This window comes from Nicotiana sylvestris, chromosome 7, assembly GCF_000393655.2.
Source record: "Nicotiana sylvestris chromosome 7, ASM39365v2, whole genome shotgun sequence".
In the NCBI taxonomy this organism is placed as follows: domain Eukaryota; kingdom Viridiplantae; phylum Streptophyta; class Magnoliopsida; order Solanales; family Solanaceae; genus Nicotiana; species Nicotiana sylvestris.
Window position 1 is genome coordinate 140,867,186 of NC_091063.1, and position 18,138 is coordinate 140,885,323.

The 18,138-nt window shown below is 35.2% G+C and overlaps 2 protein-coding genes across 4 annotated transcripts; one reads left to right on the forward strand and one right to left on the reverse strand.

Moving 5' to 3' along the window:
- The first annotated feature begins 1,371 nt into the window (after nucleotides 1–1,371).
- On the forward strand, nucleotides 1,372–9,033 carry LOC104222937 (uncharacterized). 3 transcript variants are annotated; one of them, XM_009774269.2, is made up of 12 exons: nucleotides 1,372–1,467; nucleotides 2,010–2,100; nucleotides 2,179–2,272; nucleotides 2,775–2,824; nucleotides 3,661–3,710; nucleotides 4,418–4,526; nucleotides 5,849–5,909; nucleotides 6,004–6,056; nucleotides 6,587–6,679; nucleotides 6,844–6,907; nucleotides 8,302–8,409; nucleotides 8,672–9,033. In XM_009774269.2, exons 2-12 carry the CDS (start codon nucleotides 2,074–2,076, stop codon nucleotides 8,911–8,913), a joined length of 951 nt encoding a protein of 316 aa, XP_009772571.1. In that variant the 5' UTR covers nucleotides 1,372–1,467; nucleotides 2,010–2,073; the 3' UTR covers nucleotides 8,914–9,033. The 3 variants fall into 3 exon arrangements, with proteins under 3 accessions (XP_009772571.1, XP_009772569.1, XP_009772570.1); XM_009774267.2 differs by having other exon boundaries at nucleotides 1,376–1,467; nucleotides 1,963–2,100; XM_009774268.2 differs by having other exon boundaries at nucleotides 1,381–1,467; nucleotides 1,988–2,100.
- Nucleotides 9,034–17,014: 7,981 nt separating this feature from the next.
- LOC104222938 (josephin-like protein) lies at nucleotides 17,015–17,392 on the reverse strand. Its single transcript, XM_009774270.2, has one exon. The coding sequence runs from the start codon at nucleotides 17,390–17,392 to the stop codon at nucleotides 17,015–17,017; it is 378 nt and encodes a 125-aa protein (XP_009772572.1).
- Nucleotides 17,393–18,138: the final 746 nt, after the last annotated feature.

Below are 18,138 nucleotides of genomic sequence, written 5' to 3' on the forward strand. Positions count from 1 at the left end.
ATTGTATTCGACCATATTCACGGCGTGAAATAGGGGATTACACTATTTTTAAAACGGAAAGTGAATCAATTAACATTATAGACTCCTAATATAACTCAACAAGCTCAATTATAACACACAAATTTTGTATTTTTAGTTATAAAAAAGATTCTCAACCGAAAAATACCCCAAAAACATAGCAATCTTCAGAGAAATTATATAATACATCTGAATACATAAATTATATTAATTAAAAAAATATATGAATACATTCATGGAATATAGCGAGACAATGAATACAATGAAATACATAGAATACAGCGGGATACATTGAAATACAATGGAAAAAAACAGTGAATACAATGAAATACATGGAATACAACGAGATACATTGAATTACAATGAAAAAAAGATAATGAATACAATGAAATACATGAAAATACATTGAAATATATTAACAGGAAATCAAGTTGCTCAGCCCCAAACTCCGTCGTCTTTGTTCAAGAACAAACCCTAATTTCCGGCGAATCCGCCGTAGCAACGTTTGAAGGTACAACACGTGACACCTTTGAAATTTGAAGGTACAACATGCGACACCTTTTTTCATTACCTGCTACCGCGTTGACTACCTTTCCCTTCGACACTTTTAACTGCTACCGCCATAGTGAATGTCGCCGTCGTCGATGGCAGAGAACCACCAATGTCTCCGTCAACGTTCACTTTCATTTCGGAACAAAGAAGGAATACGCTACTACGTGATCAACCAAAAGAGTGAGAAGAAAACTCCATTTCCCAAATCAGTTAGTTTTGGGAAAGTTCAAAGGTTGGTTAACTCCCTTTCCCAAATCTGTCAAAGTTCAAACGTTGGTTAACTCCCTTTCCCAAATCAGTTAGTTTTGGTTAGGGATTTGATTTGCTATCGCAAAACAATATTCAGTGCTAAGAATGATCGGAATGCAAAGAAAATAGTGTGTGCGAGAGAAATTTTGAGATTGAGCATCGTGTTTTCAGGGAATGGGGGAAGAGAATGGGATGTATCAAAGTAGAGAGAAAGAAAATAGTGTAACTGAATAACATATTTAGTGCCTTAGGGATAAGAGATAACCAAAATTAAATACTTTGCTATAAACCTTAAAAGGTATCTATAGAATATAATTTTTTTAAATAGTATTTATTTAAAATAAATAAGATGTTAACCTTTGCTATAGGAGGTAAAAATTCCTAATTTTATTGCCGTATTATCTTCATACAATACAAACCAATAATTTTCAAAAGCGGCACGAAATTTGGGCTCTCATTTTTGGGTTCATTTGTCGAAAATGGGCTTGGCCCAGAACCAATTGCCCGATGAAGAGAGAAGAGAAAAAGGTTTTCTGGTGGCTGAACTCGAATAGATATTTGATATCCGCCAATTTATAACCGGCGAAAAACTCAGCGAACCTCTATACTTATACGCCTTCATTTCTGCTTTAGTTGAAGTGTAATCAGGTGACTTCTCCAGCTCATACTCTATTAACTTATTGTTACATGTTTTTGGTCTAGTTAAACGAAATCCCAGTGTTTGCTCATAAGCTGTTCGACGTAAGTCCTAAAAGAAAAACCACACCCTTTAGGTCTTAACACAACTATATTTGGGATGCTAAAAATATAAATTCCATTTTTAAGATTACTGATATCACGTATATAGCTTCTGAAGGAATTGTTGGGCGATAATGACCGCAGTTGAAATGTGTAGTAAATTTTAAAAAGCAGACTATGTATAAATAACATGGAAGTAACTCATTAATTCTAAACCCTGAATTTGCCTATGATTAATTAATTGGTACAAGGCAGAAAATAATCTAACCTTCGGCCCCCAGGCCTTAGTTTTCAAAGATTGAGGGACTTGTGACTTATGTCACACCTATATTTATTTTGGTTGTGTGGTAACTAGTGAGTTGGTGAACTAAGATACTTGACATTCTCGCTTTAATTCTCTTAAAGATTAAAGTGACGAGTTTAATTCAAGGTTCGGTCGTTTGCTGGCATAGTTTACGGCCCAAGTCAAGTACTGCATCAATATTGAAGCAATTTGGAGGACTGCAGGTTTATCCAATGGGAAAAGCATCGAGGGACAAAAGAGTATGGATTTTATGCAAGGTGTTGTTCTCTTTTGCTTATAACCAGAAGCTTCATCCTTAACAGGTTTCAATTTTGTAGGATATTTACTATCGGAAAGCAAAGGAAGAAGGATGGCGTGCCCGTAGCGCCTTCAAGCTCCTTCAGATTGATGAGGAATTTAACATCTTTGAAGGTTCTCTTCTCAATAACTGACTTGGAATTTTCTTTTCTTTTTTCCTGATTGATTCCACATGTAAGGAAAGAGCTTTACCAAGAAAAGAACGGCTTCTCATTATCAAACTGACTTTAATGAGTAAAAACTTTTATTACTGGTGATTTCTCTTTGATGGATCTGGAAAAGTTGGCAGGTCTTCGTTAATTCAGTACAATGCAGCTCCTGATGTAGGGCTTAAGCCCTTTTATGAAAATTAAACAAGTTGTAGACAAACTAAATTTTTAGGTTCTGTAGCAATATTTTATATGGACTATGGAGAACAAGATATCAATTTCTATGTTTCCCATAATATGTTTGGTTAGAGCTTGAAATAATTGTATGTTGAATGAGTAGATGGATACTAGTACTCTCTTTCAGCAAAATGCTGCAGATTAGGAGTTGACCAATTTTATTTTACATTGCTTTGTTGGTCAGAATTGTTTGTTTGTAGAACTTTATTAATTGCCTTATCTATATGCAGGTGTGAAGCGAGTTGTGGATTTGTGTGCAGCACCAGGCAGCTGGAGTCAGGTATTTACAATTGGAACTTGGTTAGTTGGTTATTGTTGTTCCTGTGTCTGGGTATAGCTCTATAATCAATAATCACCTGCTATAAAGATTTGCCTGTTTAATTTTGTTTTATTTTATTCAGAATAACACAACTGATATCTTTACTTCTGTGCTTACTCATGCTTATTTGAAAGGATTATTATAATTTATAATCATTTTAAGAGTGATATAGATTTTGGAGGTGGATAGGATTCTCAAGTTCTCAACATATTTTTGCATATATACGTATTTACACTTGCGTGACTAATGCCATAGGACAAATGTTGTCATATGTAGAGGTTTCGTCCTCCCCCCCCTCCCCCCCCGGGTGTTTCTCTTTTTACCCAAGGTTATCACTATTATGGTGTCCTATTTTGGTCAAACTTTTATTTTTTGCCATATGATTTGGCTTCTAAATTGAAAGTCTTTCCCTCTGTGCTTTGTTTAAGCTCTAACGGAACAGACCTACATAGAACATAAAAACTGAAAATATCTTGAGAATTAAAAAGAGGGAGTTCAGTCTAAGCCCATAAAGTACTATGTTTTAGACTGTACTTTTTGAACTTTACTAGGGAAATAAATGGAAAGAATTTTCCTTTTCTGATTTTTAGAGGTTCTCATTGGACAAATATCTACGTGCTGTTGGATTTGGCATGATGTTTTATGGTGCACCATTATTTGGCTTGTTTCTGATAGTACCATTACTTTCCACAAAGAAAGATATGAAGAAGTAAAGAAATATAATTATGTGCTACATGTCTTTCTCCTTATTGTGTGCTCCAATTTCAAGTCCGTAAATGTTTTTATTCTCTTTATAGGTTTTAAGCCGGAAGTTATATCTCCCAGCAAAGTTGTCATCTGATACCAAGTATGTATACTTTCCTTTTTGTAGAATTGATTCTATGTCAATTGCTCTTTCATCTGTTCGTCTTTTTGATGTATAAATCATATTAGGAGCTCGAGATGGTTGTCCAGGTCAATGTTTCTTAATCCAGCAAATATCCTAGTCACTTAGCTAGTTAGTCTACTAAGAAAAAGTGAATAAATATGCCCATTGTAATGATATTATAAGTTGTCTTTTTTCAAATCTAATGATCGAGTGTTCCTGTGTAGTTGGTGCTTCTGTGACTTGTTTTGCCTTTTGCCTCATTTCTTCCTAATTCAATCTTTTGGAAAGAGAGTTAATCAGCATGCTATCATATTCATCATGTAATAATATGGAAGAACAATTAGTCATGAACCACAGCTTCAGCTTGCTGCATCCTCTTCTCCTAGATCCTAGTAACACATTGACCTTGCCCCACATCACTACGCGGAATGGGAAAAAGTTTGCTCTCCATTAATTTTTTCTAATGGTGATTGATTTAGGCTATTGACAAGTTTCCTACCTTAGAGGCTTGCCGCTGCAGCTATGATACGTCTGTAGGAGAGGAAATTTTAACATTCACTCTCCGGCCAACTTTAAAATTTGTAAAAGTCAAGTTGCTACCACTTATATTGTTTTTTGTTTTCCTGGCCATGTCACCAACATGTAACGTGAGGTGCTACTATCTTTCTTATTCATGTGATTTCCAGGGACGGCGATCTACCACTTATTGTGGCTATTGACTTACAGCCTATGGCTCCCATTGAAGGTGTTATTCAAGTACAGGGTGATATAACAAATGCTAAAACAGCTGAAGTGGTATGGATTCCTATGCTGTTTCATTTATTTAATTTGAAATTTTGATTTTTGAAGGCTGGTTTGTAACTTCCTAATTAGGTTTCGAGAATAACTAGCATTTTGGCACATTTGATGCATGTGCACTTTAATGAAACGAGATAATTATTATCTATGGCATGTAATACAAAAACTTATAAACTGTGAGGATTGATTGTGGATGAAAATTGATTGTTGATATTTCTCTGGGAAGATAAGCAATTTCAGTAGAAAAGAAGCATTTTGCAAATTCTAGTGTTTGTGTTTTTTCATAATGTCTTCCAGTTGAAGAACGAAATTCTAAAGTTGAAATGGATGAAGCGACATGTTGAAAAAATTGACTACCTAAAAGGAAGTTAACTTCCTGATCCATAGTAGAGCTATTTGATCAAAAATTAAAAATTAAAAAAAAAAAGAGAGCATTTAGAATGGATGGAGTATCCGGCGGCTGAGAAAATTTAGTACATGGAACAGTTATATCACTCTACTTTCTTACTTTTAGCCATTATTATTTATTTTGTTTAATTTCTCTTGAAATATCTTAAAGAAATTATCTCCCTTAAGATTCAATGCAATTTTCATCTAATATATAATATCATAATTTTCCTTTTCTCAGATATCTTTTAAACTGTTATACTGTAGCAACCAATACACTTGGAGATAATAAGTTTCCGTGTTATAATTACTCATACAAGAAATTAAACAGTGTCATTAAGTTTAAGTTGAATCACAAAAAGTGGGTTTATTGGAATCTAAATTTCACCACACGAGAGATTGAGTTAGTAACTCTGGTTGATGTTTGAGGGCATGTTCAATAGAAAGGAAGAAAAAAACAATCATTTTATATTAGCAGTTTGAGGACATTGTTTTTCCCCATTTTATGTCGATTAGACACAATGCTCAAAGAAAACGAAGGTTAAGTTTGGAATGAAGGTGGCTAGTTTGGTGTCCAGCTGCATCTTTGAGAGTTCACGTGTAAGTTAGGAATAACTTTTATAGCACAAGAGGCATGATCCATGACTTCAGGCTGTGAAAACATAGAGTTTGCATTTGAGGCAAAAAATTAGGGATGGTGCTGTAATTTGCTCAACAAAAATCTTGTACATCCATGCTACTCAAAATGTTGTAATACATTGGGCTTCTTATCTTAGTGTGTTCATCTGTTCTCCTATTATCTTTGTTTTTACATTTCTCTTCTTTGTTTTTCTCATTCTTCAAGGAGTATATTAGGAGATATTAGTACTATGTTTATTTCCCTCATGCTTTGTGGTTAACAGTTTATATGCATCATTGTCAATATCTAACAGGTTATTAGACATTTTGACGGATGCAAGGCTGACATTGTTGTCTGTGATGGTGCACCTGATGGTAAGAAACTGCTTTCAACTGCCGTGATACATTACTTTGGTCTTTGCTGTATCTGATGAAACTAATCTGTGCTAATGTTAATCTTATGTTGCAGTAACGGGACTTCATGACATGGATGAATTTGTTCAGTCCCAGCTGATATTGGCGGTTAGTTTCTAAGAGAAAATAGTGGAATTGGTTTAGTAAATAATATTCACCTCAATATAGCAACACTGTAATAACTCTAGAAGGCACACTCATATAGATGTGTAGTTTTCATGGCTTTGCTGCATGCCTGCATCTATAAAATTTTCGGTGCCATTGTTGTCTAGGAACACTTGAAAGCCTAATTAAAAGTTCCTTTTTTTCTATTTAGGATGTCTGAAAGAAATGCCTTTTTGTAAATCTCCACCATAAATTGTGTTTTCTTTTGAGGAAGATAACTAATTCTTCTTCTATCTGGTGATGTTTTCTCACTATTTCGCTTTGCTTCGTATATAGATTACCAAAAAAAGAAAATAATTGTTTCTGTATGTCATCTTACTTCATTTTTGGTATCCTGCTTATAATGTTCAATTATTCCTTGAAAGATCAGTTATATGTGCTTAGATAGATGTTTTTTCATGTAAGTCTGCCATGTTGTTCTCAGTCTCTTTTTGGAGATATCTCAGTTGTCACCTGGGTGGTTGAACTTGCAGGGCCTAACCATTGTCACTCACATACTAAAAGGAGGCGGAAAGTTCATAGCAAAAATTTTTCGAGGAAAAGACACAAGCCTTCTTTACTGTCAGGTTCATTGCACGTGTACTCGTTATTTTTGGATTTAGTTTCTTCACTCATTCAAGGTCTCGTTTAATCTTTAGGGGAGACCTCTGTTTCTTGTTTTCTGCTGTCGGATGTTCTACATTCTTGGGTTATCATGGTGGATTGCTTATGTTTTGCCTTCATAATGCAGCTAAAACTATTTTTCACAGAAGTGACTTTTGCTAAGCCAAAAAGCAGTCGGAATTCTAGCATAGGTGAGTAGCTAATGTTTTCTACCTTGTTTATGTGGCAAATTTTCCTGCTAGTGGAACCCATTCATTTGCGAGCTCTTGCTAATTAATAATGTTTTAATATTTCGTGAGAAGTTTTAAAATTTCAAGGATTTCAGTATTTGCTTTATGCACTTACAATCTAGAAAGGACCCCATGTTTGTTGTTTCACACAGAAATATTCATAATATTGATTGCTTCCTGTTTCTTAGGGTGATGGTACTATTTTTCTAGCAGTTGTTGTTGTTAATGTTCTATTGTTTCTTTTCATCTTCTTGAGCTGAGGATCTACTGGAAACAACCTCTCTACCCGGGGTGGGTATGGTCTGCATACACACTACCCTCACCAGACCCCACCCATGGGATTATACTGAGTTGTTGTTCCTATTGCCTTATGATATTTATGCAGAGTTAGTTTGTATATCGGGCTTCAACTTTGGTTATTTCTCTGAATTAGCGGTAGGTGTTTTAGGATTAGTGGAGTCTATCAGGTATATCAAATGCGAATTGGAAATTGTATGAAGGAAAATATTTTTCAATTTTTCCATGTTTAGTTGGCTTAAATATTTTGGACGATATTTTCCCTATAAACTCATTTTCCTCCAATAGGGGGAAAATGACTTGCCAAGAGGAGGGAAATTCATTTTCCAAAATTATTTTTCAACTTTCCTCACCCCAAGTCTCTCCCACATCCACACCTTTGCCAACCCGGCCCACAAACCCCTGACTTACCACCCTGCACCACGACCTTAGCCCAACCACCCCGAGACAAAATGGGTGAGGTCGAGGTCGAGGTTCGGGATTGGGCCTAAGGTCCGGGTCGGGGTTCAGGGTCGAGATGGAGGTTGGAGTTTGGGGTGGGGGGCCGGGGTCGTACCCTAAACCCTCAGCCCCAACCCCCGACCACTACCTGACCTCAAATTCCGAACCTCAAACCCGAACCCAATCTCGACCTCGTAAACTGATCCCGACCTCGATACTGATCCCAACCTTATCACCAATCAGATCGCGAACTCCCGAACCCTGAACCCATCCCAAACCCCGACACTACCCCATCCCCTACCCCGACTTGGATCCCCGACCTGTAACTCCATCGCCTCGCTCCTCCCCCCGCTCTCATCCGTGTCGTCTTCCATAGTGTTTGCCTAGATTATATATTTTTCATAACATATTTTCTACTAACTAACCAAATACAAGAAAAGAAAGATAAGTAAGAAAACTACTACTACTATTTTTCAAGAAAATATTTTCCGTGGAAAACATGTTCCTTCGTATCAAACACACCCTTGTACTTGTATATTTCTGGGTGTGGAAGATATCTTAAAGCAACACTAGAATTGCTATGCACATAAATCTAATACTAGCTTTACCTTGTACAGAGGCATTTGCAGTTTGCGAGAATTACTCTCCACCTGAAGGATTTAATGAGAAAGATCTTCATCGCCTTCTTGAAAAGATTGGAAGTCCATCTGGCACAGAGGACCTAGGTAATTTCCATGTGCAGATGATGCTTCTCTAAATAGTCTTTTACTTTACACTAACTTCAAAATTTTGCCACCTTATGATTTGAGGCAAGTGACATGAATCTTAAATCTGCCACTATATCTTTTTCTTCGTGGTGGAATATAGTTTCTAGTTGCTCTTTTTATGTTGGAAGTAATGTGGCTTCCATTTCTTAAATTCAGATTATATTTAATTCCGACTATATTTGTATTTTGCATCATCTTTCAAGCATTTGTTACCTGACAGATTGCAGTAGTGCATGGCTGGAAGGTCCTAATAAGGTGTATATTCCATTTCTGGCTTGTGGAGACCTTAGCGGGTACGATTCAGACCGTTCATATCCACTTCCTAAAGCTGCAGATGGAACCTATCAGTGTTTAGATCCTGTACAACCTCCAATTGCACCGCCATATAAACGAGCTCTTGAAATGAAGAAAGCGTCGAATCAAGGAATCCAAAACCTAGACAAGCTTTCTCTTAGCTCCTAATCTTACCATCCAGAATTATTCCATTCTGTGACATTGGAAAGTCGCTTATACGTCACCAAATGTAAGGACTTTTTATTGTTAACTGCACTTGCAATTAATGAATTTAATGTGTTTTGTTAAGACTTTAGACAGTTCAGAACCAAATGAGAGTCATCTACTTCTGCCCCCGGCCTTTGGTTCACTAGGCAAAGGTAGTACAGCATGGAATGTGCGGTAGGCATACGTCACGAGATTTTATCATCTTGTGAACTTATATTTAAGTGGAGAACGGTAGGGGAGCAAATCCATTATCCACCAAGTTTCAAGTTCAGAGCAACTGATTTATCAGTTATAAAAAAAGAATGACAGTAATATACTTGTGTAATAACGAATTTATTTGTACTTAGATGACTAAATCTTCAATTATCACCAGTTACAGCACATTGCTTGAGACTTCCTGTGATAGTAGTTCTTTAGATGTATGAAATGATTTTCTAGATTCCAGCTAATGATGCTAATGACGTAAGTCTTTTACCAGCCATTAATGGGAAAAATCGTTGTTCACAGGTGTTGTATTCCTAAAGTTTCTATTTTTGTCGTAACTTCGTTTGTTTTCTTTAAGACTGGGTTGTGTTCCATGTGAATTTGAGTGTGCAACAAGTATTTCTCTCTTTTCCAGTCTACCGACTTAGGCGTTACACTATACGATAGGAGTAGCAGACTTTATTTACTTTCAAAGTACTTGCAATTTTCAGTTAAATTCCAGTAAGCTAGTCAACAGTCAAATCGATATAGAGCTAACGGGTCAATTGAAATTGCCAAAATTCAGCTGAAACCGAGCAGAAAATGGCAGCAATTTCCTCCTCAATTGCATCTCTTCTTCAACCTTTGACACTCCTAAAAACCCATGAGCTACTTTCTGCTCCGGGATATCAGGGGCATTTGGATCTATACCCACTTTTTGGGTCACGTTTTAACTTGTGCCCGCTTTACAAAAAAAATTGCAAGTGTACCCACTTTTTCGCGTAACTTCAGCATACGAGGCTGAAGTAGCAAAGACAATCACGCAAAACTTCAGCATTCTAATAGACAGGACTGAAGTAGCAAGTGTGCTGAAGTTTTTGTTTGTAATTGCTGAACTTAAGCATAGTAGCTGAAGTTTTTGTTTGTAATTGCTGAAGTTTTTGTTTTTTAACTAGCGAACTTCAGCTCTAGAGCTGAAGTTTTTGTTTTGTAACTGGCGAACTTCAGCTCTAGAGCTGAAGTTTTTGTTTGTAACAGGCGAACTTCAGCTCTAGAGCTCTAGGGGGCATGTTGTACCCACACGAAGTAACTTAAAGCAACATTAACAGGAACCAAGAAACATCAATATATTACCAATCCAATCGACAACTGAAATCTCCAATTTTCGCCAGACCCAATTCACCAAACTCTTATCCCATTTTCACATCAAAATTGTGCATAAGATTCAAGTTGCAAAATCAAGATAGAACCTTTACAGCTGAGGGTGTCGGCGAAAAGGAAAAAATGATTGAAAGGAGAAATAAGAAGAAGTAGATAGGGGTGAACCTTACTTCTGGAAAAAGAAAAGATAAAACTTTGAGGAGGAGAAGGAGGAGGAGAAAGGGGGCTGAAGTTGTTTAAAAAGTGGGTACAAGTTAAAACTTTTAAAAAAAAATGGGTATAGGTTAAATGGGGGCGACCAAATAGGGCGACTCGTGCAATTTTTACGGGATACCACCATATCAACGTTTATTTGCAAAATATATTTACACAATAAGGCATATAAGATAATTTAAAAGAAAATATGTTGGGGGAAATTCAAAAATAGCCAAATTTACAAGTGGTAATTGAAAAATAGCCACAGTTTCAAAAGTAATCAAAATTTAGCCACTTTTCATGTAAAGATAAATCTGAACGAAAAAATTGTTCAAAATCTTAAAAATATTCCAGCATAATATACTAGAGTTCGAATTTTTAATATGTGAATTTCCAGCATAATATACTGGAGTTCAAGCATAATATAGTGGAAGTTCATACACAAGTGCTCCAATCTCCAGTACATTATGCTGGAACTTTCCGTGTGCTGGAGTTCCTGCATAATATGCCGGATGTTCATACACAGGTGCACCAATCTCCAGTATATTATGCTGGAACTTTTCGTGTTACAGCAAAATAGTAGCTATTTTTTCATGACTTTGCAAACACTGACTATTTTTTAATTACCAACCTGAAAATTGGCTAGCCCGTACTATTTTCACAAATATGTTTTGTCCATATACAATGTAAAGAATTTTTATATTATCGGTTAAGTTGACCTATAATAACATATAATTCCCGTAAAACCTAATATGATAACCAAAAAATAAAATAATAACATGTTGTTATATACACTGATAATATAATTACTTTTTGTACTATCATTATACACAAATTAAACTCTCATTTTAAATGAGAATTTAAATTTTGTGCTTTGTTAGTATATAAATTTTTTGTTGTTATCAAATTAAGCTGATCTACAATAAGATACTCCGGATGTAATTTTCATGGCAGCTTATACTTAAATTACATTGATGATAAGCTGTAATTTTTACATCATCAATCTCAGTTTATACACCTTAAATCTTTATAAATGAGTGTATAATAGGCAATAATTGGTAACATGTTAAAATTAGTATGTACTCCGTTCCAATATATGGGCACAGGGTTTAATAAAATTTTTTTTGAAAACTCGCGATCTAAAACAAACGGGAAATATTTATTGGCTATAAATTATCTTATTAGAGTTAAAATAAGAAATTAAAGTTAACTTGTTTTTAAATATAACGATATATCATTCTTTTTGTGGGACATAATATCACGTAAATTGATACAAAGGAAATAATCGATTTGCTCTCACAAATTAGATTACATAATATTATCAACAGAAGTTACACTATCTGTAATTCTGTATAAGTATATAAACTTAAATCCAATAAAAAAAACTGACCGCTACCCTCTTTCTAAGAACAAGTTAGGTATGAAAGAAAGAAATAGAGTTACATTCACAGGCCAGGACAATGTTGACATTCAAAAAGCCACTGCCCAAAACAACTTTTAGTATATATTTCAAAAATCTAATTACTTAATTAACTTTAACTTTAATCGATGTTCTCTATCGAATTAACTCTATTTCTTTTCATTATTATTTATACAATATATCATTCAAATAAACTTTTTAAAGGTGCCAATAACTTGGACGGATAAGGTAACATCTTGGTAAAAACTAGAAGAATATTCTTTTGGCATTACATGAGTTAGACAAATCAAAATTCATAAATCTTGTCTGCCGGCCACTAACTAATGAAAATTTATTGGTGATTGCCATCGATCTGCATTCAAGTTTAGGGGAAAATTACCATTTAATTTAGGTTATTAATTAATGTTTATTATATATAATTATATTTTATTATCGATTAGATGACAATAAAATGTAAATTTATTCCATCAATTCACTTTTATTTGTTCATTATACTAAAATTACATTTTCATTTTTACTTGTCCATTTTAACAAATCAAGAGAAAGATAATTTTTTTTGTTTCACTCTTATCATTAATTACACATTCCTTAAATTATTTCCCAAGACTTCTTAAAATGCTAGCATTATTATGAGTTGGAGGGAAAAAAAATTACATGGAACAACTGAAGAGTTTGTAGTTCCTGGAAGAGAAAAAAGTGTATGTGCAGACATGTTAAGTCTCTTTATGGTCTAAAATAAGCACCCAAATAATATTAGAATAGATGAAGTTAGAATAGATGAAGGTCCAACTTAGTCTTGTTTTTTCTTTGTTATGTACAGGCCCATTTATTTATTTGTTGTAACATCTGGGATAGGCCCACATACAAACAGTTAGTGGACTGTAATAAGAGATAGATTTTTTACACAGAAGAGAAATAAAAGAAAAGGTCTTTCTATGCATCGTTCATCTCCTTCGAACGTTCTAGATCTTAGCTTTCACTTCGTCTGATTCCTTCTGTTTTCTTCAATTTCCTTTGTTTCTAACATGGTATCAGAGCAAACCTGGTTGATTCCGGGAGGATCTGCGGTTTTGTTGTTCGATTTTCTGGTCTAGAACGATTTTTACTTGCACCATCGATTTCGGCATTTTTGATGATTTTTTTGCTTGTCGAAGCTGGGATTCTCGGTATTGGTGTCGATTCCGTCCTCAATTGTGCTGGTGATGCAAAGTTCCTTTGAAATTTCAAGTTCCGAGACAACAACTCAATTTTAGGGTTTTTTTTTTTGCACAACCGGTGACATTTCTTCTCTAATTTTGCACAATTTGATACATATTTTGTGTGATTGATGTTTTTCTTATGATATTTTCATAATCATGGCTATTGATTCTCAAACATCTGTTATACCTGACCTTCCGAATGCAAATTCTAATCCTAACCTCGATCTCTTTCATCCCTTATACCTTCACCCTTCTGATACTCCGGGTACAGTGTTAGTTTCTGTTCCATTTGCTGGGATAGGATATGGAGAGTGGGAAGAGAGTATGATTATCTCACTTTCAGCTAAAAACAAACTCCAAGTTATCAATGGTTCCATACTTAAACCTGCCCCGACCTCAATACTCTATCCCCATTGGGAGAGATGCAATAACATGGTTAAAGCCTGGATTATGAACGCATTATCTAAAGACATATCCAAGACTATACTGTATTATAAAAGTGTTAAGGAGGCTTGGGATAATCTAGAGGAGAGGTATGGTTGCAAATACATCTCAATACTATAGCCTTCAAAGAGCCATAACAGCCACTACACAGGGATCTTCTGATATAGCTATGTATTTTACAAAGTTGAAGGGGTATTGGGATGAAATTGGCAACTGCAATTTTGGTAGACCTTGCACTTGTAGTGCCTTGCCTGAGTTTATCGAGGGACAACAACTTGTTCAATTCTTATCTGGTTTGAATAAGACATACACTACTGTACGAAGTAACATTCTGATGATGAGTCATGTACCATCAGTTGCAAAGGCATACTCCATTCTAATTAGGGATGAAAAACAAAGAGAGATCAAACCTGATTCCCCTGTGTTCTCTTCTGATTCAGCCTCATTCCTAGCCAATTCTACTACTCCTCAGAATAGTCCCTCTCAAGTTAACAACTCCAGAAATTATTCTCAAAGGGTGAACTTTGATCCCAAGAAATCTATGATGTTCTGCAAGTACTGTAAGAAGTCCGGGCATACTGTGGACAAATGTTACAAGCTTCATGGATTCCCCTCAGATTTTAAGTTCACTAAGAATAAAAGCGTTGCAGCTTCTGTACATGTGGACTCCACTCCTCATATTTTTGATCCTCAACAAGCTGTTGATGCTCCACATGGCTTCTCAAAGGAATAATATGTTCATATTCTGTCACTTTTTCAGCAGGCCCAACTCTCATCTTCTGCTCCAACATCATCATCATCTACTACTTATGCCAATTTTGCAGGTTTGGTAAACAACACTGTTTTTAATTCTGATGGTTCATTTGCATCTAGTGCTTCTAAAGTAGATTCATTTTCTTGGATTTTGGATTCCGGGGCTACTAGTCACATGACCCCTCACAAACAACTACTTCATAATTTACAACCTTTAGTCACACCTTCTCTTATTACATTACCAAATGGATACAAAGTTAAAGTCACCTCTATAGGATGTCTGTCACTGTCTTCTACTATCACCCTGACTAATGTACTTTTGATACCTTCTTTTCAATTCAATTTAATCTCTATACATCAACTTCTTACTCAACTCAGTTGTTATGCTATTCTCACTACTATTTCCTTGTTCCTATAGGCCCTTCTCTGAAGAGGCCATTGGAAATTGGTAGAGTTGAGCATGACTTATACATTCTGCATATGGGTTCCAGCAAGTCTGATTTTGTTTCTATTTCTTATTCTGATGTAAACTCTAGTGATTGTTCTTTTCTTTCAGTCATCAGTCCTGTCCCATCTTCCCATGCTATTGATAGTTCAGTGTTTCCTGCTTCTTGTACTTCTACTGTTATTAATAAAAATGATGTTTTGTGGCATCAAAGAATGAGACATATTCCCTTTGTTAAAATGATATCTATCTCACATCTGTCTTGTAAATTTTCCCCTAAACAATCTTTTGTTTGCCCAATTTGCCCCATGGCTAGACAACAGAGGAATCCCTTTCCTGCTAGCACTACTCATTCTTTAAGACCTTTTAAACTTGTTCATATTGACCTTTGGGGCCCATATTATACTGCCACCTACAATGGTTTCAGATATTTTCTGACCATTGTAGATGACTATAGTAGGGTCAACTGGACAAATCTTCTTTCTTGCAAGGGCAATGCCTTTTCCATCATTAAGGCATTTGTATCCATGGTTTCCACCCATTATAGTAGTAGTGTTCAAACCATTAGATCAGACAATGCTTTTGAACTTGGATCTTGTTCCTCTTATGCTGAATTTCTTAGTTCATTGGGTATCTCTCATCAGACCACTTGCTCTCATACTCCACAACAGAATGGGGTTGTGGAGAGAAAACACAAACATCTATTAGAAACTGCTAGAGCCCTCTTGTTCCAGTCCAAATTGCCTACCAAGTATTGGAGTGAATGTATACTCACAGCTACATATCTAGTTAATAGATTCCCTTCCACTGTTATTTCCAACAAAACTCCTTATGAGGTCTTGAATGGTCAACCACCCTCTTATGATCATTTAAGATCTTTTGAATGTTTAGCCTATGCTTTTGTTCCTATACCTCATAGAGACAAACTCCAGTCCAGAGTCATCCCTTGTATTTTCAGAGTCATCCCTTGTATTTTCTTGGGTTATCCCTTTGGTAAGAAAGGATACAAACTCTTCCATTTACACAATAAGTCTATTCTATATTCTAGAGATGTTTCCTTTGTTGAACACATTTTTCCTTCTACATCTTTCCCTTCTACTTTCTTTCCTTCTCTTTCTGATACAGTCTTTCTTATTCTGATCTCCTCATTACTCCTTCTTCTCCTCCTCACTCTCCTCCTACCTCAACTCCATTACCTTCTAGCTCTTCTGTTTCACCCTTTCCTCCTCCACTTAGAAGGTCCTCTAGACCACACAACGAAGATCTCTTCACCAAATCCTTATCTGGTGTTCAACACAACAATTTGCTTTGCAAGTTGGGAGTTCTGTCACCCCTCAGCTTGAGGGGGGGGGGGTGTCAGAATAGATGAAGGCCCAACTTAGTCTTGTTTTTTCTTTGTTATGTACAGGTTCATTTATTTATTTGTTGTAACATCTGGGATAGGCCCAGCTATAAACAGTTAGTGGACTGTAATAAGAGATAAATTTTTTACATAGAAGAGAAATGAAAGAAAAGGTCTTTCTCTGCATCGTCCATCTCCTTCGAACGTTCTAGATCTTAGCTTTTACTTCGTCCGATTTCTTTTTTTTTTCTTCAATTTCCTTTGTTTCTAACAAATAATGTATGAAATTTGATATATTTCATTTATTATTTCTTAAAGAATATGTGATCTATTGGGCACAAGTAAAAGTAAAGGGAGTACTTTACAATATAAGTGCATAGAATTAAACTCAAATAAATAACAAGTACAACTGGAAGAAACAGTTTACATAGAAAAGGAACACTTGAAAAAAGAAAGGATATATAAAAGTAAATACACCCAAAATCTTCAAATTAAAGCCGGGCGTTACAATATGATCCGAAATTTTCTGCTTCTATGCTACTCTAGCTAATTTACCAATTCCAAAAGTACTGAAATCTTTTGTTGTGTGAAACTTAATTCCTACATAATAAACAACTAAAATGTCTAAATATTTTGTCTTCCTCAATTCATCTACATAATTACAGTAACATAAAAACTTTTCCTTTTGAAGAAGAAAAACAAAACTAATAAGAAAAAATAAAATATCCCTCCTTGTAAGCTTGCTCACATTGTCGGTTCCAAATTCGGATAAAGGAGGAGGGTTGCGATAGAATAACAGCCACAGGAAAACTTGCAAAATCAATGAAGAGTCCTCATGAGCTTAAACAGAGCCATTCATATAGCCGATCCCAACTTGTTTGAGACTATTATTGTCGTTTAGGAGAAAAATTAAAATAAAACTACTGGCAAGTAGTGCTGGAAACAGAACTGGACCTGTGTAAACAAGAAGAAGAAGAATTCAAGAACTCAATGCAATCTTCAATAGCTTCAGCTCTTTGAGAATCATGAATTGTTTCTGCATAAGAACGTGATCTTGCTAAGCTTGCTGATGATACTTTACGTGAAGACCTTTTTCTGTTGGAATTCGAAAGAAAATTTAGAGCACTAGCCACTTTAGTTCCAATATTCTTTAGAAAACTAGCCACAGAAAATTCAGAAGAAGAAGAGCTTTTTTGAAGCCTAGAATTCCAATTAGATGATGAAGATGGCTTCTTTTTAACGTAAAAATTATTTTGGTCATAGAAATGATCGGGGCTAAAACTGACTCTTCTACTCATTTTTTTTCTTTTAATTTGTGTGTTATTGGAAGAGAGGGAGAGTTTTGTGACATGAAGAAGAGAGGCAGTTGGGAAAATGATGAGAGGTATTTATTGAGAGTTGAAGAGAAAGAAAAAGATACTACTACTCAATATATGGCCCCATTTATTTTTCAGTTTTTATTGTGGTAATTAATAAAGAAAAGAAGAAGATTCAAACCTACTTGACCTATTTATTGTAATAAGACCAGAGAAAAACTTTAACTGATATTCTGCAACTTTTCATGGCCCATGTTCATATCAGTTTGACTATGGACCAAATTAGTCTTTATCTCATTTATTTACTCTCATTATTTCATGACCTAGACTAATTAAGCTATTGATCATGCATTCCCATATAAAATTTTGCAAAGTATTGTTGCAACTACTTCTTTGTGATAAAATGGGTGTGAATTTACAAATATATATATATATAGTTTCAGTCGAAAATAGTGATCTTGCTAACACATACTCTAAAGAGAGATGGTCCTTGGAGTCAAAAAGAAATAATTGATGGTCTACTTGGTATTTTGTAATACATAACACGTCTTAGTTGTTGAATCTATATCATTTTTAAGTTTAATATAAAAATGAAAGGTAACAAGTGAAAATTGAAAGGTGGAAAAGAAAACATGTACAAGAAACTAAACGATACATTAGACTTTGGATAAGGGACAAAATGACTTTGATTTGTTCAAGATTGATGAAACGTGCATGGAGGGCAATCA